Source organism: Petromyzon marinus, chromosome 40 (assembly GCF_048934315.1).
Source record: "Petromyzon marinus isolate PM22_M1 ecotype Great Lakes invasive population chromosome 40, UKy_Petmar_22M1.pri1.0, whole genome shotgun sequence".
Taxonomy (NCBI): domain Eukaryota; kingdom Metazoa; phylum Chordata; class Hyperoartia; order Petromyzontiformes; family Petromyzontidae; genus Petromyzon; species Petromyzon marinus.
In genome coordinates, this window is record NC_133706.1 from 6,492,084 (window position 1) to 6,514,622 (window position 22,539).

The 22,539-nt window shown below is 51.0% G+C and overlaps 1 protein-coding gene across 3 annotated transcripts; it reads right to left on the reverse strand.

Annotated features, from left to right (window-relative positions):
- Positions 1-757: 757 nt before the first annotated feature.
- TMEM232 (transmembrane protein 232) lies at positions 758-22,086 on the reverse strand. Of its 3 annotated transcripts, none has more exons than XM_032968945.2 (11): positions 21,789-22,075; positions 17,531-17,696; positions 16,106-16,220; positions 15,480-15,585; positions 14,552-14,730; positions 12,786-12,873; positions 11,763-12,021; positions 10,885-10,996; positions 8,482-8,725; positions 7,411-7,652; positions 758-6,685 (listed from the first exon to the last, which is right to left on the reverse strand). In XM_032968945.2, exons 2-11 carry the CDS (start codon positions 17,680-17,682, stop codon positions 6,380-6,382), a joined length of 1,803 nt encoding a protein of 600 aa, XP_032824836.1. In that variant the 5' UTR covers positions 17,683-17,696; positions 21,789-22,075; the 3' UTR covers positions 758-6,379. The 3 variants fall into 3 exon arrangements, with proteins under 3 accessions (XP_032824836.1, XP_032824834.1, XP_032824837.1); XM_032968943.2 differs by having other exon boundaries at positions 17,531-17,720; positions 21,789-22,074; XM_032968946.2 differs by lacking the exon at positions 17,531-17,696 and having other exon boundaries at positions 21,789-22,086.
- Positions 22,087-22,539: the final 453 nt, after the last annotated feature.

Here is a 22,539-nt window from a genome sequence, read left to right on the forward strand (position 1 = left end):
GTAGGGCCTCACCACCATCACCATCACCACCATCGTTAGAGGTCTCCCCATTGGTCGCTGACCTCTGGGTGCCACACCGACGCCCGTCTCGGGTCGTCTGCCCTCCTCCGCCCGGGACACAAGTCCCACCCATCGCAACCTCCTCCTGCCACGATCTTCTTCCTAACCTCCAAGTTGCCTCCTCCTCCTCCTCCTCCTCCTCCTCCACCCTTCTGCCCACCATACGTCCCACCCCTCGCAACCGCCTCTTCCCGATCACATCTACAGAACTGTCCCGTCACGTTCTACGAAGAACCTCCAAGTTTCTTGTCCTGTCACGTCACGGAATTCCCATCGTTCTCCTCCTCTGCATGCCCCCTGTATTCAAAGCGCAGATCGCTTCTTTTCTAGTAACTTCGTTGATTGTTTTTTTTAAAATTTCCTCCGGGATTCTTCCCCGAACGTGACGCCACACACTCACTATTGAAATTGGCCAAGCATCCCGCTGGAGCAAGGACCCTCGCGGCGAAACGTCGGACATCACGCTGATGTTTACGATGTGTTTGCCGGGTCGTCCGGGTTGTCCTACTGGACATTTGTGAATAAAAGAGCTTCACAGCTCATCGGATTGCTCAAGGATAAATGAACAGTCTGATTCCGATAACGCTCCACGTACTTAGCGCTTCTGGTTTTCAGTCCCTGGCGAGGCTCCCAAGACGTGGAGCGAAACGTCGGTCGCCATTCCGAAGGGCACGCGGTACGACCCACAAACCCAACGGAGAGATAGCCATCGGCGGCTGTCTCTTTATTGACAACTTTCGTGACCCATACCATGCCCGTCCATTGCTCGCCAAGCTGCATTGGATTCTGGTTGCCGAACGAATACATTGTTATACGGTCGCTCTCATTACACGCACAGAGTGCTTGCCAACAAATGAACCGCAAATACCTTGCTGCTGATATGATCAGGGACCATAAACCATCACGCGATTTCAGGGTCATCCTCACAAGCAGCGGCCTTTGACTAGCCATCGAACAGACGGTTACCGCATTGCGTGCTTTCAGATGCCCTTCAGTGGCCGTCTGGAACGCTCTTCCGATATTAGGAAGCCGCCGGAGCTACGCACTTTTAAAGCATCTCGATTGATAAACTAACTAGAACTGCTTTTTGTGTTTAGTTTGTTGGCCGTCTCCCGCACCTCCGATTGCCACGGTTGGCTACGCACGCTGCGAAAGGAGTGCAACGTACAAAGAGGGCACTGTCGCCAAGCGACGAAGTTTCGGAGGGATACGGCACGGATCTAACCGTCAACAAATGTTGATAATCAACAACAACAACAATCACAACAACAACAATACCAACAATGCAGCAACTCCATCCGTCACTGCTCCGCTCATCGTTGAGTGAGCCCCGTGGCCCCAGAGGCGAATGGCGTTGGGTTTTGTGTGAAAGCCCAGTTTCTTTTTTTATCATGGTCGCGTGCGTCCGTATAATGCCGTGCGAGATCAATAGTTGTCGCATTAGGGACTCCGACGGGGATGGTGTTTGACCGGAGGGAGGCCGCTCAGCATCAGCGGCATCAAGCGCGGCCGGATCGCCATCGCTACGCGCGCCGACATCATCAACATCATCATCAACATTATCATCAACATCATCAACATCATCAACATCATCATCAACATCATCAACATCATCATCAACATCATCATCAACATCATCAACATCATCATCAACAACATCATCAACATCATCAACATCACACAGACATCGCACCAACATCATCATCATCAACATCACGGCCAAGCAACTCGCTGGCACAGACATCGCACCAACATCATCATCAACAACAATGCCGCATATTCAGCAGTGTCCACATCGACGTGCGGTGGTTGTTTCTTTTCCGCTGCTGCTCCTGCGTCTATTCGCTCCACCGTTTTGCCCATCTGCTCAGCTGACTCCGTTCCTTCAAGTGCAGGATGCAGAACTTCCCTTTCTCTCTCCTCTGCCTCCTACGGCTGACCATTTTCATCCGTTCAGATGTTCCAATCAGCGCAGAAATCATCTCGCTCAACAAGCCCTCCACGATCTCCCAAAGTTTCCCAACTTAAATTCAGCCAAATACTCATCACCTTCACCCACAATCTAATCATGCACTTGTGATAACCATAACAATAAAATAGAATACGTATTTATTCACCCAGGAAAGGTCACACTCAGTCCAAGGATTCTCCTTCTTGAACAAATCCAGGCTCAACCATGCTTAGCTTAGCTTCCCATATCTGATGACATCGGGCGATTTGGTCAAACACGATTTGTCTCATAGGCACGTGCGTGTGCACTCTGTACAACATTGCAATCGCTAGATTATAATGAAGGGGCAGCGCAGGACCGAGGAGCTGTGATGGCGTGGGGAGGCCTTCATCCAACAGTGGCTAACTGGTGGCTACTCTTGCTGCTGCTTCGACTGATGATGATAATTGTAATCGCCGAACATTGCAGCGCAGCTGCGTGCAGCAGACGTGGTACCGTTTAACGTCACTTGCAGGCGGTTGGCAGGCTCGTACTCTACGTATGTTGAACTTCTCTCGCACCATACGCAGCCAACCGTGCTAAATCGCAGGCGCAGGCTTTCAGCAGCAGCAGCAGCAGCAACATCAGCAGGAGGTAAACACGCCTCTGTCTGCAAATGTGCGTGTCCCAGGCCTCCCCAATGTTCCCCCTTTGCCCTGCGCAGTGATGGTTAAGTCTAACACACGGATCGATGTGAACTGAAATACTCTCGATGCCCCACCCCACCTCTCTCGCACCCTCCTAAAGCCCGCTTACAAATATATAATAAATAAACAACAACAACAACAAATGCCGCCCTAAAAGGTTGTTGCCTGAAGGTTTTAAAGAGGGGCGAGCGTGATTGACTGGTGTGGGGTTGAGTGGGTTTGGGTGGGTGGGGGGGTGTTTTAGGTGGGTGGGTGGGTGGTGGTGGTGGGGGTGGTGCTTTCGGACTGGGGTCTGGGTTGTGTCAAGGTCACATTGCCGAGAAGTTGAGTGTGGCTTGATAGGAAACGTGGCGACTGCCAGCGCGTTCCTCATTTGGCTGTGGGTGCACACGCGCGCGCGCACACACACACAGAGACGCAACAAAGACAAAGACGCGTCGAAGAGTCCCTTTTTGGGATTGTTTTGGGCGGCAAGTGTCGTTAGCGAGCGCCTACGAAGGCCGGCGACTGCACACGAAGGGGTGGGTGGCCAGCACCACGCCCGACCGCCTTCGTCTCGTCAGTGGCGACGTTTACACACCGCACCAGGTACTCATTTGAGGCTCAGTTGACCTAAGGGAGGCCCAGGACCGGATTAAAATAATCGTCACTCCTGGTGGCCGTGAGCCGGAATCGAACCCAGGTGGACGGGTTCCTAGCGGAGCGTGCGAACCGCTACACCACAAAAACAAAGACCCCCGTATAGCCTTAACAGACTGCTGGGGCAAGTGCTATTAGCGATTAGCACCTGTGAAGGCCGGCACGGCACACGAGGGGCTGGGTGGGCAGCACCACGCCCGGCCACCTTCGTCTTGTTAGTGGCGATGTTTACACGCCGCACCAGATACTCATTTGAGGCTGAGTCGACCTAGGGGAGGCCCAGGACCGGTTCAGATAATCGTCACCGGTGTTGGCCGTGAGTGGGAGTTGAACCCGGGGCGCCAGGTTCGTAGCGCAGCGCGCTAACAGCTACACTGCCTCTCCCCACTACATGCATGCACACACTGTGTGTCTATGTAATAGATGCTCGCCAACAGCAATTATCCAAATGGTTTATAAGGCCAAATGTTTTTTTAACCATATGTCTGTGTTTGTGATGTGTGTCTGTGTTTAGATTTGTGCGTGTCTGTGTATGAGTGTCGTGGCCGGGTTCCACACCCGGCCACGGCTAACATCCGTGGCAATTAATTCATGAACTTTTCCTGGGTCTCCTCTGTGTCGACTTAGGCTGAAAGGAGTGTACCCGGTGCACTGCTAAAACGTAATCGTAGTGCACGTGTGGGGGGCTGCGGTGCTAGTGGTTCATCCGCTGCAGCGTTCACACAGTTCTCTGCCACGTCCATAAGAGGTTTTATTTTTGGGGGTTAGTCCACGTAAAAAATACCAACGTGTGGTTAAACCCGTCACCACCCCGACACGGCCGTTTGAGTGAGGTTTGTCAACTAAACAAAATGTGCGATTTAGTTACTACTTAGTTTACCACGTAGGCTTTCGCGACCAATATCCATAATAGAGGTTTTTTTTGTGTTAGATCGCTTAAATATGTAATGACATGATGACACCTGCTGGTTGGAAAAGGGAAGCACGGGTACGGGTATGTTCCACGAGAGGGCGTGGCCGGAGGCGGAGCCTAGCCGCGCCTGCGGCAATATAAGCGGGGGCGGAGCCTAGCCGCGCCTGCGACAATATAAGCGGGGGCGGAGTCTAGCCGCGCCTGCGGCAATATAAGTGGGGGCGGAGCCTAGCCACGCCTGCGGCAATATAAGCGGGGGCGGAGCCTAGCCACGCCTGCGGCTATATAAGCGGGGGGGCGGAGCCTAGCCGCGCCTGCGGCAATGTAAGCGGGGGCGGAGCCTAGCCGCGCCTGCGGCAATATAAGCGGGGGCGGAGGAGGACTCGTGGTTGGTGTGTGGAGCCATGGGTCCGGACTGCGTCGCTGCTCGCTGTCATCTCCCTCCGTCGTCCGGCCACGTGGCAGATCTCCCGCCGAGTTCCACCGCCCTTACCGGCACGCCATCAGCCAGCGGCGAGGCCCGGAGTGGACGGGTGGAACCGCGCCGGATGATCGATCGTGCGTGTAGCCTGTATGGAAGCTGACATCTAAGTGTTGTACTCGGAAAAGGAAGAAGATAGGGTTGTCCTGTGTTGTGCCCGTATGTGAAATAATGAAGCATAGTCCACTCTTCACGACGTGTCTCGGAAGTCACTCATTATAACTATATAAATGTCGTTAAAACGCGCCACCACCCGACAGCCAACTGGTAAGGGTTGTCACGTAAACAGAACGTGGCCAATGCGTAACTAGTACAGCACACCGGTGTGTTGGAGAGCCAAGCCACAACATTTACAATCTAAGTACGACGTTTCGGGTGGTGGTGGGTTTTAACGACACATTTATATATTTATGCGATCTAACCCCAACCCCCAAAAAAACCACTCTATTATGGATGATATTGGTCACGAAAGCCTACGTGTTAAACTCTCTTGCACGTGTCGTGACCGGGTTACTGCGAGATGAGTCCGATGCTCGCCGAGTTGCATTGGCTTCCTGTTGCCGAACGAATTTCAAGGTCGCACTCGTTAGACACACACAGAGCGCTCGCCACGAGTGAACCACAATTACCTTGCTGCTGATCTCGTCAAGGCGCATAAACCACCACTACGCGAACTGCCGTGGTCATCATCGCAGCAGCGGCATTTGTCTGCTAGCCATCGAACAAAAACGCGGTCACCGCATCGCGTGCTTTCAGATGCGCTTTTGTGGCCGTCTGGAATGCTCTTCCGTTCGATATTTGAAGCCACTGGGAGCTGTGCACTTTTAAATAATCATCGACATTGACACTCATTTCTTTTGAACTGATTTTGGTGTTAAGTTTGTTGTCCTCCCCGCCCCCGCACCTCCGATTTAGCACGGTTGGCTACGTTTGGTGCGAAATAAGTTCAACATCGGTACCCGCAGTCAAGAGGCAGGCTCCACGACTGTAACGCGACTCTCGTTCTATGGCGCCATCTGCTGCTTGCGCAGAGCCGCGGAGTGTGGCCGAGTGGCTTCGGATGATCGGAGACCCACGAGAGCTCTCGATGCTGGCGCCAATGAGCACCTGGAGGGGGGGGGGGGTGTATGGGGGTGGTGTATGGGGGGTGTATGGGGGGTCCGTACCCAGAGCGCTTAGAGCGGTGGTCTTCACGAATTTTCAAAGTGGTCCGGGCCACTGTCGCCGATGAGACATCGTCAGTGCGTCGTGGGCCGCCACGCTTTTGAAACCATTGCTGGGTTTGACAGCAGCACGACGACGACGATGATGATGATGATGATCGGGGGGGGGGGGGGGGTGACTTCTCTCTTTGTGGATTGTCGGGTGGGCCCCACGTCAGGGGGCACAATAAAGGCCACCAGGGGCCGCCCAGTGACCCGTGGGGCCTTGCAATGAAGAACACTGACTTAGGGGTTTACACACCGGTGTGCTGAAGTAGCAACTGATGTGCACGCTTTGGGTACCTGACGACCCTTAATTGGCCATGTTGGGTGGTGGCGGGTTTAGCGACACATTTTATATTTACGCGATATAACCAACAGCAACAAAACAAACAACCTTTTTTCTCGTTGTAAACCTATATGTATGTATCGCCCCCGGCCAATCTTTCACTCGCAGCCGACGAATTGGCCGTCCACAATCTGTCGCAAGTCAAGGTCGGCCCTCTCGAGTAGAGAGGGGCCGGATTTTCGACCTGCAGGGATAGAAATCCGAGGAAGCTTTCCCGCGGAGGGTTCAGGTGGCTGCCGCAGATTTCTGCGAGAGGCTCTGGTCGTAGGTGTTGTCTTGTCTTGGTCCTCGTCCTTAGGTGGTGGTGGTGGGTGGTGGTGGTTACTTTGTGTTCCGCACAGCAGATTGGCCAGGTAGGACCCCGTAGTGCCGGCCAATGGTCCCTCTGAGTAACTGAACTCCTCCTGCGTGCGGGCAGAACATTAGCAACGTGTCAAGTCTGCATTAACATCACGTTCTTGTGGAAAAACATGCAAATAAACATGCCCTGATAGTATAATATGGCATTGACTCACCAGTGTTAGACCAGAGGACGCCAATGCAAGAATCAGAGCATTTATAGTTATTGATGCCTTGCACAAATATATCTATTTGTTGTTTGAACATCTTCATCGCCTCTTGTTATTTGCCAGAAACGGTAACAACCTACTCTTATATTTTCATAATTCTTGATACTGGCAAAAAGGTCTCATAGATATTAGCAACGTGGTTAAAAGTTACAGCTGCAGTGAGCGCCGTAGATTTGTACCAAGCGCTTTGCCTTGTTGGTACGTGATATTGCCTCCCAGCTGGAAGACTATTGCCACTCGCAGGACGGTGTTACGCTAACGGTGGTCTGCACAGGGTCCCCTAGGAAAGAAAAAAAAACTGCTGCGAGTGGTTCGTTGCATCATGGAGTCTTTGGCAACCCAGGTTCGATTCCTAGTCAAGGGCTAACATCAGTGGCACGTGTATGATGATGACGATTTAAAAGTGCATAGCTCCAGTGGCTTCCTAATATCGCAAGGCAGAGTGTTCCAGACGGCCGCAGACACGCATCCCAACGGGCGCGTGCGCGCGTTGCGGGTGACCCCCCCCCCCCCCGAGGATCGCTAAAAACCCCGGCGGAATCCGTCAGGCGTCAACGCACCTGGGCCAACCTCCAGGCGACCTGCACCGCCGCATCTCTCTCGCGCTCCTCCGCGGCGCTCGCTCCTCCGAGAGCGCTCCCCAGGAACGGGTCTCGAGGTCGCCGCCGCGACGGGAGCCCGCGGGGCGAGGCGCCGTCCTCCCCGCTCGCCCGCTGGAGGCCACGGCAGAGGCGGCGGAGGGCGCGGGCGGACGAGCAGCGCACGGCGGCGCTGAGCGAGACTGGGGGCCCGGCTCCGTCGTCTGTGACGGCAGAAGCAGCAGCAGGGGATTGGAGAGGGGTGGGAGCGGTAAGAGTGACGGGCGATTTTTTTGCGCAGCGAGGTTCATTTGTCGCCGTAGAGCAACACCGTCAGCGATATCGACGGCTCGGACAAAGTCCTCGTCGTCGTCGTCCTCCTCAAAGTCATTGAAACCGAAGCTATCGTTAAAACCATCGCCATTGTTTTATGAACAATTCCAATGCCCAGCGCCATCCGCCAACTGAGTGACAGTGACGTCACCACGGCGCCTGTGCCAGGCCAGGTGCACTTGGAGGCCACGTGACGTGTCGAAGGCTCGCTGCCGGCAGGAGGTCTCGAGACAGACCCAGCAGGTGCCTTTGGTTGGCTGACTGAGATGACTGGCTGATGCACCACCAGCTGTAGTACCCCCTACTGTGCCAACTTGCTGTACTTTATCCGCCCGGCACTCCACTCGTTGTTGTGAGCATCGCTCCTCTGCCCCCCGTTCTTGCTGGAGGGCGACTGCCTCCAACTGCCCAGTAGCAGCAGCGTCCTTCGCGTGCCTCCTCCACAGAGGCCGATCTTGACACCGCTGGTACCAGTCGTTGGCAAGTCCACTCAACTCCACATCCTCCCGTACCACATCACCTCCATCTCTTCTCCAGCTCGCGTCATGCCCGTTTAGCTCCCTCTATGCGGCCCAACATCGACCGCTAACATCACCACCAACACCAGCGCCAAATATCACAACAGCCACCGTCATCGTCGCGACCCCGACCGCACAACACCACCACCGTGGCCACTGCATTGGCACCACATCACATCACCGTCATCATCCTGATCGTTACCGTGGTTGAGTTGTGTCAGCTGCAAGAGTCCACCGCCCTTTGGCCCCGATCCGGGCCCACAAGGTGCTAGGGCCTCGTCGGCTGAGCCCGCCTCGCCAACGAGGGCCCTCTTTCGGAGTTCGGCTGTGCGGCCGTGGAGGGCCACGTCGCTGAGTACGGAGGGGAAGATGCAGGACATCTGCCACGGCCACAGCCAGAGGAACGCGGCGGTGGCGGTAGCGGCGGCTCCGCTCTCACCGAGCCCCTGGACGCACGCCCGCAAAAAACGGATGGAGATCGCGTCGCGAGATGCCACCACATCCCCACTCTGGGGATAGACGGGAGTCACTCACCGCCCCGCAGGGCTTCTGAGGAGGGCGAGGAGTATACATCTTGGCGCGCATAGGCATCCCAGCTACTATTAGTCCCTTGTTTTCCTCCTTCCCCTATATGATGATAATAATAATAATAGCCGACGCTCCCGGCTGGTTATCCTCACGTGTGTGTGGGACAGTGAACCCAATCTCCTCCGCGTCGAATGGACCCAGGAGGATTGAGGCCCAGGGCCTCAGTCCACGGATTTTTTGTAACCCCCCTCCCCCCCCCCCCCCTTGCAGTCTGTGCTTTGTACTGGGCTCTTGTTTTGTTGCAAAAATCAACAACCATAACAAATATAAACAACAAAAGAGAAGCAAACCACACCTCGACATCGCTTCCTTCTTTCTGCCAGGACCCGCAGGTGTTGCGTGCTCGATGGCTGGTTGGCCAATTGGCTTCAAGATCCCGCTCCCGCCCGTCACATTATCTCAGCCATCTGGGCTCCCCTTCCTGCAGTCCTTCAAGGACTGCTCTTACATTATCACAAACATCAACAGTTAGGTTTTCCCGTCTACCTCTCTCTCAGTCCCTCCGTGTCTCACTAATTTTTTTAGGAACCCTCGTCTCTTCATCTCTCAATGACCTCCCCCTCGTGTCACCTTCGAGGCCCTGATTTGTATGTATGTGTATATATACGTGTGTGGAAGAGGCTCGTGAAGGACACTCCTGGGCAGTTGGAGGCAGTCGCCCTCCAGCAACAACGGAGGGCAGAGGATCGACGCTCACAACAACGAGTGGAGCGCCGGGTGGCTAAACCGCAGCAAGTTGGCACAGTAGGGGGCACAGGTGGTGCATCAACCAGTCATCTCAGTCTGTCGACCCGTGGCACCTGGGTCTGCCCCGTGACCTCCTGCCAGTGGGCGTTCGACACATCACGTGGCCTCAACGTGCACCTAGCCTGGCACAAGCATCGTGGTGACGCCACCGCCACTTAGTGGCGAATGGCGGTAGTCGTCGTTGTATGTTGAACTTCATTTGCACCGTACGTAGCCACACCGTGCCAAACAGGAGGTGCGGCTTTGCGTGATGTCCAAAGCCTGCTCGTGACATTGCTGCAACCTTATTCTTTGGTTCTTTCGGTAAAATCACGTAGATAGAAAGAGAATAAAAATAAAGTGAAAAAAAATCAAAAATAATACTGTAGCCTGGTTCTTAACTGGAGTGAGTATACTGGCAGTCTATAATGTAGACTGTAGCCTGGTTATTAGGTTTGGTGAATGTACTAGCTTAATAACCATTGCTACTGTCTACATCATAGACTGCCAGTACACTCACCAAACTTAATAACCAGGCTACAGTCTACATTATTGACTGCCAGTACACTCACCAAACTTAATAACCAGGCTACAGTCTACATTATTGACTGCCAGTACACTCACCAAACTTAATAACCAGGCTACTGTCTACATCATAGACTGCCAGTACACTCACCAAACTTAATAACCAGGCTACTGTCTACATCATAGACTGCCAGTACACTCACCAAACTTAATAACCAGGCTACTGTCTACATCATAGACTGCCAGTACACTCACCAAACTTAATAACCAGGCTACAGTTTACATTATAGACTGCCAGTACACTCACCAAACTTAATAACCAGGCTACAGTCTACATTATAGACTGCCAGTACACTCACCAAACTTAATAACCAGGCTACAGTCTACATTATAGACTGCCAGTACACTCACCAAACTTAAAAACCAGGCTAAAGTTTACATTATAGACTGCCAGTACACTCACAAAACTTAAAAAACAGACTAGAGTTTACATTATAGACTGCCAGTACACTCACCAAACTTAATAACCAGGCTACAGTTTACATTATAGACTGCCAGTACACTCCGATTAAGAACAAGGCTACAGCATAATATTTATTCGCTACTATTTTTATTCACTTTATTTTCACCATTCTTTTTTCTATCCACGTGAATTTACCGAAAGAACCAAAGAACATGAATTCCTTGCGGTCACGAACGGTTCAAGTCACACTTGCAGCAACCGTCCCCTTGTCGCCACGTGATGCCGCTTCTGGGAAGTCCTCACCCCGGGGTAAGGCGGCACACCGGCGAAGCTCTGCTGCAGCTCCCGAAGGATGAAGGTCGCCCCGTTGGCTGCCGCGTCGCCCAGAACGAGGAGTCCCACCGCTCCCTGAGTCCTGCGGCGCGCGCGTGCACCCCCCCCCCCCCACCCCTCTCGATTAGAACTTACCGCAAGGAGGGAAACTGCCGTCCGCGATGGGGAAATATGCAGCTGCACGGAAGCAGCATGAGAAGGTTTAATTATACCGAAGGAATCCGATGAGCTATGGAGCGATTTTTTTTGTTTTACAGATGCCCAGGAGAATCTGGCAAAGTGGAAGCGGCCAATGACTTGATGAGTCCGAATAAGATAATAGTTTGGAGAAACGCCTCGAGTCAGTACATCTTGCTGCCTTGTTTACTTTAAGTTTCAGACGAGTCAGCATTAATGTGGGTAGGTGAAACCATTTTCACGTGCAGTTTTCTCCACGTATCGAGCCGCCTGTCTCTGTACGGGATTTCAAAAGTGTCCCCGTGACCTCGTCTTCCTCATATCATCTTAACGTCATTCTTACAACCCCTTGAACAATTCCCTTTACAGAGAATTAAGAACGGTACAGCGGCAACAACGCGAGTATGAATGTAATGGTGGAGATGAGGTGAGTTATATAGATGAGAAGAAGCAATTGGGGGGGGGGCGGGGGCGAATCTGTGATGCGTCAATTCGGTGCAAGCGAAATTGATGACCGTAAATGACGCTGAATGTATTCAATGAATGGGGAATGAGCCATTCATGAATTATCTGACGCAGGGTGGTGCGCCGCTCACTGCAGAGTTTGCGAATCGCAATGCCCCCTCCGCCTCGTAGCACACGTGGAACAAAAGTGCGAAATGACAACGCACCACTCATCTTCGCGGATAAACTGGGCACTGTTGAGTGCGTGTCCAAGTAGCAGCTGCTGCTGCTGCTGCTGGTGGTGGTGGTCGCTGTGACGATTCCGATCCCGCACGCAAAGCCACAGCATCAGAGACCGTCGGAGGAATTGACCGGACGCGCTCTCGGGGAGAAATTTCGACTCCGCGACGCTGGCGGCGACGATGATGTTGACCGAGAGGCGAGCGCACGGGACGAGCGAGTAAGCGTCTTCCAGTTCAACGAGTCCTGTCGATGGGGGAAACGTGGGGGGGGGGGGGGGGGTGGATGTGGAATAAAAAGTATTTTACACATGGAAAAAAAGTTTACAGGGCGGAGCGGTGGGACAGCGGCCGACGCGCGTTCGATCGCAGCCCTCCGCTAGCGTCGGCACAGGGCAGTGCTGTGTAGGCTTGGCGCGGCTGCGCTTGCACGGTTATCCGACGCGTGCACTGGACACTAAAAAAAAAGAATTAAGGGATCATAACGCACGCAACGTGCCTGCTTCCACGTCTGCTGTAAGGTGCGCGTTAAAAGCCCCCCCCCCCCCCCCCCCCACCGTGAGTCGTTTCACGACAATGTGCCACGGTGCGCCCGTCTCTCGCTGTCGCACAAATCCTACATCGCGCGTGTGCTCCTCTTTGTCAATCCACTGCTGGATAAGGGTCTCGTCATGCCACGCGAGGTCGTGGGGATTATTTGACCATACTTCACCACGCTGGTCAGAGTGGGTTGGTGAAGGCGGGGAAGTACACATACGGGGGCATAGAATTCAACAATGGATGTTGATATACTGCCCTCTGTTGCCCACAGTGTAGTCCTGCAACCTGTAGCACCTGGCACGCAAGGCGATCATTCATCCAAGCTCAATCCTGAAGAGTTTTTGAGAGTCTGATGAGATCGGGGGACAGCCTGGGTGATGTGGTCATAGCCGGAATAATAATAATGATACTTCGCCAACATTTGAATAAAAAAAAAATCTAGTTCAATAATATTTAGAAATAAACACTTACCGTGCATGTATTCCTCAAAGGCGTTGTTTTCGGGAATGGCTCCTGTGAGCTTTAGGCAGTAGAGTCTCAAACAAACACATTCACACAGCTGCAGACAAAGCGACAATGGAGAATCATCACGACGCTGGTTCAGACTGTCGATATAAATACATATTTTAAAAGTTTATTGCCACTTAATTTATCTCCACTGATGACTCCGAGGCAGTTGAGCAAAATCCCAGGTTTGTTATTTTCACCAAAGTCAGTGGAAAACCACGTTGATATGGCAGAGCTTTTGTTTATTACAATTGTAGTGATATTATTTGGGTCTTTCGGTAAAGTCACGTAGATAGGTTCAAAGAACATTTTAAAAAAAAATCTTATTTTTTTCTTATTTACTTTGAACTTATCCACGTGACTTACCGAAAGACCCAAAGAATATGAATTCCTGCAGTCACGAAAGCTTTAAGTCAATTGTCGTGATGTATATTGAGTCACTATGGCGTCTAGCGCCAGCTATTGGAAGAAGAGTGGTACTGTGCATGTTCGCGTCTCTCTCTGGCACCAGAGTGTTGCATGGCGTAGAAGCGGGCCCTAGGGGGCATGCTTCTGGTGACGGCGAGAGAGAGGGCACTTCAGGACACGATAGTCTGGGTGAACCCGAGAGGGCACGTGACCAGGAGAGGGTAGCGAGGGGGGCCAAGGGGTGGCTAGAGGGACACGTGACGTAAGGCCCAGAACCTTCTAGTAGGATCTAGAAGGGGGCGTGGCCTAGGGCGTGGCCTAGGCCACGCTCAAGGGCATAAAAGGGAAGTCCCGAGCACCGATCCGGGCTGTCTTCTGGAATCAACGCGCCGTGTTAAGTCTCCTCGATCTTCGGTCTTACTGACCTGACCCGGTTATGTAGTTGCCCGTTGTGGTTTAGTCGCTAGTGGAAGTTAGCTACCACCTATGTCGTTATCCCGTACGTTTCTGGAGTTACCCTGTCAGGGTGTTGTAATAAAGTGTTGCCTCCAAGTTCTAGTGTGTGTCTCCATGGATGCCACTACACAATTATTGGTGACCATGAGGCTGATATTATAAAAAAAATTAATAGGTTTTACCCTTTCTGGCAATGAAACAGGTGTTATGATGTTCAAACACCAAACATATACATTTTGCAAAGAATAAAGTCCGCATTGACCACACGTACTTGTGGTGAACATGCAAACAAACATGCTCTGATAATATATGCATTGTCTTTGCAACTGATTGGCCTACACCAGAGGCAGCATTCTTTATGGCCTAGTCTCACAAGTGTCAGACCAGAGAACGCCAAAAGGCCCTGCTGCAGCACGACATTGTGATCAAAGGGCCTTGCAGTAACATCCATCGTGCTGTACTGCATTATGCTGGCAACAACTCTGTTTCCCGCCTGTACCAACCCGCATTGACTAGTGTGGTGAAGCATGGTCAAATATCCAAACAATGACCTGCAGAACATGGGGGGGGGGCATCTCCCGGCAGTGGATTGACAAAACCACTCCGCGCGAAGGTCTTCCAAACATGACGTCACCGTCACCTCAATAGGCCGTCATCCTGCAGTGGATTAGCAAAATGGCCGTCTGTGCACGTGCGTACAGCCGGGAAGGACAATCGGAATGAAAAACTAACTTCTTTAGAACTGTCTTTGTGTGTGTGTGTATTTTAGTTTCTGTCCTTCCTCTCTGCGATCAGCACGGTTGGCTAAGCATGGCGGCAAAGAAGTTGAACGCACACAACGATTCGCACGCATTGCACAACGTCACCCGTAGGAGCGTGAGGTGACTCAGGGCCGTGTTGGCCGCGAACACGGGAAGACCTTGCAATCTCGCCCCGTCGGCGAGCAGGTGGGCGACGGCCCACTTAGCCAGAGCCAGCAGGGGAGACGCAACAGTCGGCTTCAGCTCGGTCTGCTCAGCGGAAGTGCACAGAATTTGCAAAGCCTCTGTAAAAACACAACACATGGGAGACGGGAGTGTCGTTTTTTTTACGAACACTTGAAATTCCATCATGAGGCCTCCTTTGCCAGTACCAAAATATAATAATAGGGTTTTTGTTCCCCTTTTTTCTGGCGACAAAACTGAAACCTTTTGCAGGGAATCATGTTTACATTAACCACAATACTTGCAGTCAGAATGCAAAGAAATACAAAAAAACACCACTCATACCGTATGAGACTAGGCTCTAAGGAAAGCTGTCTCTGGTGTGGACCAATCAGTTTCAAGGACAATGCATACATTTTCAGAGTGTTGTTTTTCTGTTTGCATTCTGACTGCAAGTATTGTGGTTAATGTAAGCATGATACCTTGCAAAAAGTTTCAGTTTTGTCTCCAGAAAAAAAGGGGACAAACCCAATTATTATTATACTTGAAATTCCAACTGCGTATTAGAAGCTATAAAATCATCATCATAATCCGCCATGGTTACTCCGCTAATTCTACTCGCGTAGGTGTCCGCGGTCGTGCCGCATCTTCGGATTTGCATCGCGTGCTTGCTGCGCGCGGTGTCCGACGTTAACGCCGTACGGCACGCGCAGGATTTTTGTTGTTGTCGGGCGCGTTCTGTTCCTGAAGTAGCTGCCGGGAGAGGGCGCGCGAGGAGCGGATCGCGTCGGGCGGCCGCGCCGAGGAGAAACTCGCGGGTTGGACGAACGTGCCAATCACTCCGGCGGGGACTCCGCCGTTGCGGGTTTACCGATCCCTGTGGGTCCGCTGCATTGAGAAAGGACGGAAAGCTCCAGCCAGGCACTTGGCAAATTCACGTGGGGGCCGCGTCCTCTCATGAAGATCCCCGCTCGCCGCTGAAATTAAGGAAACGTATCGATCGTCACAAAGTGCGGGCGACATCTGTGGAAAAATAGTTTCATAGCTCAACCGGATCCTCCCCCCCCCCCCGTGTGAATGAATATTTCTGATTCTGACAAGGTTAGAAACCAGGATCTCGGCAGCGCGAGCTTCGGGCTCGGATCTCTTGCGCCACTCGGCCGCCTCTCAACCCGATAGTTGAAGTCTCAAAGCTAGAATTCAGCCCAATGAAGAGCCACCTTGTTTCATGCGGCGTTTTGAGATGCGAATGAAGCCTGCTCAATACATTAAACTGACGTTGTGTGGTGTACACATGTACATGTGGGTCGATTCAGCCTTAAATAAGTAGCTGGTGTGGGTGTTTAAACATCACCACTGGATAGACAAAGGCGTCCGGGCATTGTACTGTTCTGGTCACTCGTTCCCTCGTGTGCCGAACAGCACTTGCCCCAACAGCCTGTTAAAGGCTGCACGGGGGATATTTGTCTTTGTGTGTTTGTCTTGCATCAAACTCACTCGACAGCGGGCCAGCATCGCTTGTGCTGTGTTGTTCAGCCTCTCTCTGTCCTGCGCCGAATGCTGATGTGAGTTGAAGCCATGAACAAACTCCTCCGTCACAAGCAGTGGATCGCTACTCACACACGTGTGTGATGTGTGTGTGTGTTACAACACAAGAAGACCACAGGCAAACCGATGAAATAAATTGTTATTACTGTATATCATTAGACGATTAAAATATGTATCAGTAATCTTAACGTGAAGAAGGGCCATTGCTTGAAACGTCACATATTTGTAAGAATACAACGGCTGATTTACGGTTTAAAAAATTACATGTCAAAACTTGGAGGTGGTTGGGTGGCTCAGAGGTCAAAGCACTGAGCTGGCACCGCCGAGAGCCTGGGTTCGCATCCAGGCAGCTGCCTGTAATAAAACTGCGCTCGTAAGTCTTGTGAGTTGATGCCATCAGCCAGGTCGGCAATGACCGCAAACAACAAAAACCGCCCCATTACTTTCAATTTGGCTACGCGCTGACTCAATTCCAGCTCCGAGAACGATGACTCTTGGGCTACACCCATTTCAAACCTTTTAAAACAGTCTGCCTCAGCAGCAGATCATGCTTTCCCACCTGATGACGGGCGCTTGTGTTGCGCCCGAAACGTCGTGATTTAGTTTATTTTATACCTACCACGTGACTTTACCGAAAGAACCAAAGAGTATGGATTCCTGCAGTCGCGAAAGCTTCAAATCAAGACTGATATCAGCTTCACTGTCCCGCGACGGACGTTGCTCTCGTGTGGCACAGCGGGTAAAAAACAGCTGCTTGCCCTCTTCAGTGTGGACCAGGCTAGTAACTGGACGGTATCTCAGAAGCAGTTATCAGATGTCCGTTTCACGCGGGCCGTGTCTCTAATTCGAAGGGTTGCACCACTCTGCGAGACATCAAAATGGATTATTTGTCTCGCGACATGACGCCGATGACATTGGAGAGAACACGTTGTGTGAATGATTTGTGTTTGTTTTTAAACGCCGTCATGAACTTGCATTTCAGCCTGCGTGGTCATGTCCACAATCGGATGATGAATGGCCTGCAATCCCCACTCTCTCTCTCGCTTTGTCCTCTGTACCAGCGTGGACGGCACCCCACGTGTTCACCTTCTGAAGCGCTCGCTCGTCACCGTGGCGTGCGCGGTGACCACCACGTGACTTTTCTTTCGTGTTGTGCGCGGTGCATTTGGCGCCACAGCGCGTGGATTTATATTATTTGTGTTGCTGGTGACTTTGTGTATTTCATATTGGAATCGCCTCCAGTGCTGTTGCTGGTGGCGGCAATAAAAGTTGTTTAAAAGTCAAAGTCTCTTTGCCTTGTCCAAACGTGCACCATTGTGCACTCTTGTATCCGCTCAATATCTGTTGTTGTTGTTGATATGTGCGTGAACTCACGGATGAGTGCTGCGATGAGTCAGACTTCGCTCGGCCCTGCTCTCCGCCTCCTTGCACGCTCGCTGTATGAGGAGCTGCCTTTGAGCCTCGCACACGATCCCAAACCGCGGTACCTTGGATGAAATCGTCCTTGGTTTGCCACGCCCGGCCATAGTAGCCAGTCGCTCTGAGAGTTGGTAAACAGGTCGGTCTGTAATTGGGTTACTTGACCGTCACACGTTGGTGAAGGAAGAATACCTTTGGCTATATAAAGGCAAAATAAATGTAAGAGCACACGTTGGAGGTGGTACACAAAAAAATTCATCATCGCACGAACAATTGCAGTAAATTGGTACTGGTAGGAACCTCCTGGCTACACCACCAGCCCACAGGGGATTATTGTGTCCGTCCGTCGTGCATCCAAAAATGGGAGGGGTGGGGCTGAATGGAGAGGGGAGGGTGGGGAGGGGCTGGGTGGGGAGGGTGGGGCTGGGTGGGGAGGGTGGGAGGGGCTGGGTGGGGAGGGAGGGGCTGGGTGGGGAGGGAGGGGCTGGGTGGGGAGGGTGTGGAGGGTGGGGAGGGGCTGGGTGGGGAGGGTGGGGCTGGGTGGGGGGTGGAAGGGGTGGGGCTGAGTGGGGAGGGGCTGGTCACCCCGTGGTGCCCTTACAAAACTCAACGTTTAACCTACTCACGCCGGCTTGTGCCCGCCCTCACAGTCGGGCATATTTGCAGAATACACCACGTGCCGCCGTTGACCCTGGCCATTGACCAGCTCCCTCCGCAGGAATGTGTTAAAAGTGCAATGCGCTGTGAGCTTATTTCCAAAAACAGCACGCGTTATTGAATTCGTTAAACAAATAAAATGCAAGACCCTCATAATAAAGGTCGTGAGAATCCGTGAAGCTTTCCTGGAGAGAGAAATATTATTACTTTATATTGTTATTATATTATTACTTTGTATTGTTATTATAGTATTACTTTAAATTATTACTTTACATTGTTATTATATTACTTTATATTGTTATTATATTATTACTTTATATTGTTACTTAATATTGTTATTATATTATTACTTTATATTGTTATTATAATATTACTTTATATTATTACTTTGTATTGTTATTATATAATTACTATTCTTGTTTATTTCGGTAAAGTCACGTAAGAAGGGAAACAATAAAATAATACAAATATAAAACTATAAAATTCTCACGACGTTTCGACTGCAACACAAGCAATCATCATCAGGTGTGAAAACCACAGCAAGAAAATTTGAAAAAAGTGGCGGTTATTTTTTTATCGTCAGCACCACGGAAAGCGATTTGACAGTTTGTTCGGATGGACGAGTCCATCTATGTTCGGAAAAGAGGTGGGGGGACACGAAAATTATGGATGCGGTCTGAAAGCCACCATAAGCGTGAACAATCAATTAAGACCCGAAATGGTTTATCAAATCCTTCCAATGATTGCTAAGCCAGAATCCATCTTCTCGGTTGAAATTGTCTCTGTGTTTGTATATGTGGATAGCCTCATGAACGAATCTCTCATGGTAGCCAGATGGCTTGCAAAGAATCTCTGTCTTTGAGAAGTCAATGTCATGTGAGCCTACTGAATTATAACAGTGATCTGCCACGGCCGAGGTGTTGGTCCTACCGTGTTTTAGGTCTGCTTTGTGTTCACGAATGCGGTCCGAGACATGTCGTTTGGTTTCTCCAATGTATCTACTACCACAGAGGCAACTTAGTTTGTAGACGTCAGTAGGCCCGCGAATGATGTAATAAAAATCCAAATGGCCCTTGGCAGAAAAAAAGGTTCCCCACCCCTGTCCTAGAGGATGTCCACCGAGGGGACGGAGCTATGGACTTGTAGTTGTAGATGCCATGTCACCACAGCATCTTCATATATCACAGTGTTTAAAGGCCCAAAACTGGAACGTTCCATTTCCAACTACAAGCAAAGCTATATCATGGGACCTTTTTTGCCAGTATCAAAGTATGAAATATAAGAATAGGTTTTACCCTTTTTGCCAATAAAACATGTGTTAAGATGTTCAAACTCCAAATAGATACCTTTTGTAAGGAATTATGCATTAACCACACGTACTCGTGGTGAACCAGCAAACAAACATGCTGTGATAATAACACATTCCTGTGGATGGAGCTGGTAGGAACGTTGGATTGCTCAGTCAATGGCCAGGGTCAACGGCGGCGTGGTGTATTCCGCATATATGCCCGACTGTGAGGGCGGGCACAAGCCGGCGTGAGTAGGTTAAACGTTGAGTTTTATAAGGGCACCACGGGGTGACCAGCCCCTCCCCACCCAGCCCTACCCCTCCCACTCCCCACCCAGCCCCACCCTCCCCACCCAGCCCCTCCCCACCCTCCCCACCCAGCCCCTCCCCACCCTCCCCTCTCCACCCAGCCCCTCCCCACCCTCCCCTCCCCACCCAGCTCCTCCCTCCCCACCCTCCCCTCTCCACCCAGCCCCACCCCTCCCATTTTTTAATGCACGACGGACGGACGGACACAATAATCCCCTGTGGGCTGGTGTAACCAGGAGGTTCCTACCAGTATATGCATTGGCAGAGACAGCCTTCTTCATGACCTTGTCTCACCACCAGTGTCAGACCAGAGAACGCCAAACGGCAAACAGTACAAATACAAACTTGATTTGAAGATTTCGTGACTGCAGGAATTACACTTTGGTTCTTTCGGTAAAGTCACGTAGAAAGACATGTGTCTTTCTGTGTGTCTGTGTTGTCTGTGTTGTTTCCCTCTCTGCTTGTGTATCTGTCTGTGTGTCTCCGTGTCTGTGTTTCGTCTCTCTCTGAAATGTAGTTCTGCCTGATGACGGTTGCTTGTGTTGCAATCGAAACGTCGTATTCTATTATTTAATTTATTTTCTTTCTACGTTACTTTACCGAAAGAACCAAAGAGTACAAACACAATGCACATGTCAGAGAATTTATAGCTCGGGGTGAGCAACTATATCATGGGACCCCCTATACTCCGAAAAAGGTCCAATAGATAAAATCATTATTATCAGTGGGTGTTTGAGTGGTAACTTACGTGAATTAAGACGTGTTATGATCGCATCTCGAATACAGACCGCAACCAAATCACGCAGAATGTACGAAATTAATTGGCACGTGTCGCGACGGGTACTGCAAGATCCGACCATGTCCGTCTGGTGCTCGCCGAGTTGCATTGGCTTCCGGTTGCCAAACGAATGCATTCTGAGGTCGCACTCATTAGACACACACAGAGTGCTTGCCACAAATCAACCACAATTACTTTGCTGCTGATCTCGTCAAGGCGCATAAACCACCATTACGCGAACTGCCGTGGTCATCATCGCAGCAGCGGCTTTTGTCTGCTAGCCATCGAACAAAGGCGGTCACCGCATCGCGCGCTTTCAGATGCGCTTCTGCGGCCGTCTGGAACGCTCTTCCGTCCGATATTAGAAAGCCGTTGGAGCTATGCACCTTTAAATCATCTAGTTTGAAAACCCATTTCTTAGGAAGTTGCTTTTTGTGTTTAGTTTGTTGTCCTTCCCCCGCACCTCCGCTTAGCTCGATTGGCTAAGTACGGTGCGAAAGAAGTTCAACACACATACATTTCTCTGATGTTAAGCAGCAATTTAGGCTGGATAGAGCCTGGGAAGGCTCATGCCCAACGGGTTTGCTATCGGCTCTGCGTGGCTGCATGGTGGACAGCAGAGGGTAGTGCAATGTGTTGGTGTCGCCCGACTTGTACACTCCCATGTCTAATGCAGCTCACTGTCACCATCCCGTACTGTCCAGGGCAGTGAAGTATGGTCAAATAACCCCCGCGAGGCCCTCATCCAGCAGCGGATTGATAAAGGACTGGACATGTATTGATGTCTCTAACAGAAAACATCACGGTAAATGTACACGCCCAGGAAGCATTATCAAGCCACAATGGCCTTAACCGCCGGTGGAAATTCCACGTTGTTATGTCAAGGGGCAATCTCTCCGTAGAAGGAGAACCAACCTTTGGCTCCCCACATGAAGCGATGCCACTCTCATCCCTATCCCTGAGCCAGTCGCAAAGTACAAGCGTGCTGTCGACTTCTCGCAAAGTTGTATACCGCTTTATCGCCCCCTAGAGAGATGATGATGATGATGGTGGTGCTGCTGTTGAATTGATCCCCGATATTTACACTAGCTACTTTTCAGCTCGTGTTTCGACAACCCCAACCACTGCGCCACCCAGCCTCATCTCAAACGTTCTACCAGATCGTCGCGTGTTCAGCTTACCTTTAAAAAAATCGCCGTCTTTGTTGTTTTAACTGCGGACAGCTGTAAGTCGGAACCCAGGATAACGACGGATGAAACATTCCTGCATGTTTAATATGTTACACAGAACGAGCTCTAAGATCGGCTCTGTCTGTCCACTTAGTGGCAGAGTCTATAGGCAGGGCTTGAGAAAGAGGCTGGCGTCCTTTGTCGCTATGGTAACATTCAGCTTAAGGCTCTCAGCCATGCAGAGAGCATATTAACACAACGCTGGCTTGCGGTTGCCACGATATGGCGATGTTACCGCGATATATCGTGCGATAAAATATCCACGATAATCGCATCACCCCCTTTGAAAGACATCAATCGTACGGTGACTATCGTTACAATTTTTGTTTCAATTGATGGAACGAAAAACGCAATCGTTAAAGTTATTGGGGTGACCATCATCCGGCAGTGGATGGATCATGGCTGATGGGAATGATGATGAATGAAATGGTATTTGTTTATGTTACATATATATTTTTTTTACCGACACGTAAGTAACCATAATCTAATTACATTCTGAAATAAAGAGTGCTGTGATGATACCGGATTACTGGTAACGAGCCTTTTTTTGTAATCTGATCACAGCACCCCGTTACTTTGTAACCAGGGCTTAACCTCTCACGGAATACTTTTCCAGAATTGATGGCAAACTGAAGAAAAGCACGCGACGAAGTGTCCACGGCAGCGTTTTTCACTAATTTGGTGGTGGTGGTGGGGCGGGAGG

Excerpts from the sequence above, each read along its gene's own strand:
- TMEM232 (XM_032968945.2), bottom strand. The coding sequence starts at position 17,682 with ATGGCCGGGCGTGGCAAACCAAGGACGATTTCATCCAAGGTACCGCGG. Across the intron at positions 16,221-17,530 it reads ACTCATCGCAGCACTCATCC|CGATCCACTGCTTGTGACGG; the intron begins GTGAGTTCACGC and ends GTGTGTGAGTAG. Across the intron at positions 10,997-11,762 it reads TTTATCCGCGAAGATGAGTG|GACTCAGGGAGCGGTGGGAC; the intron begins GTGCGTTGTCAT and ends CGCGCGCCGCAG.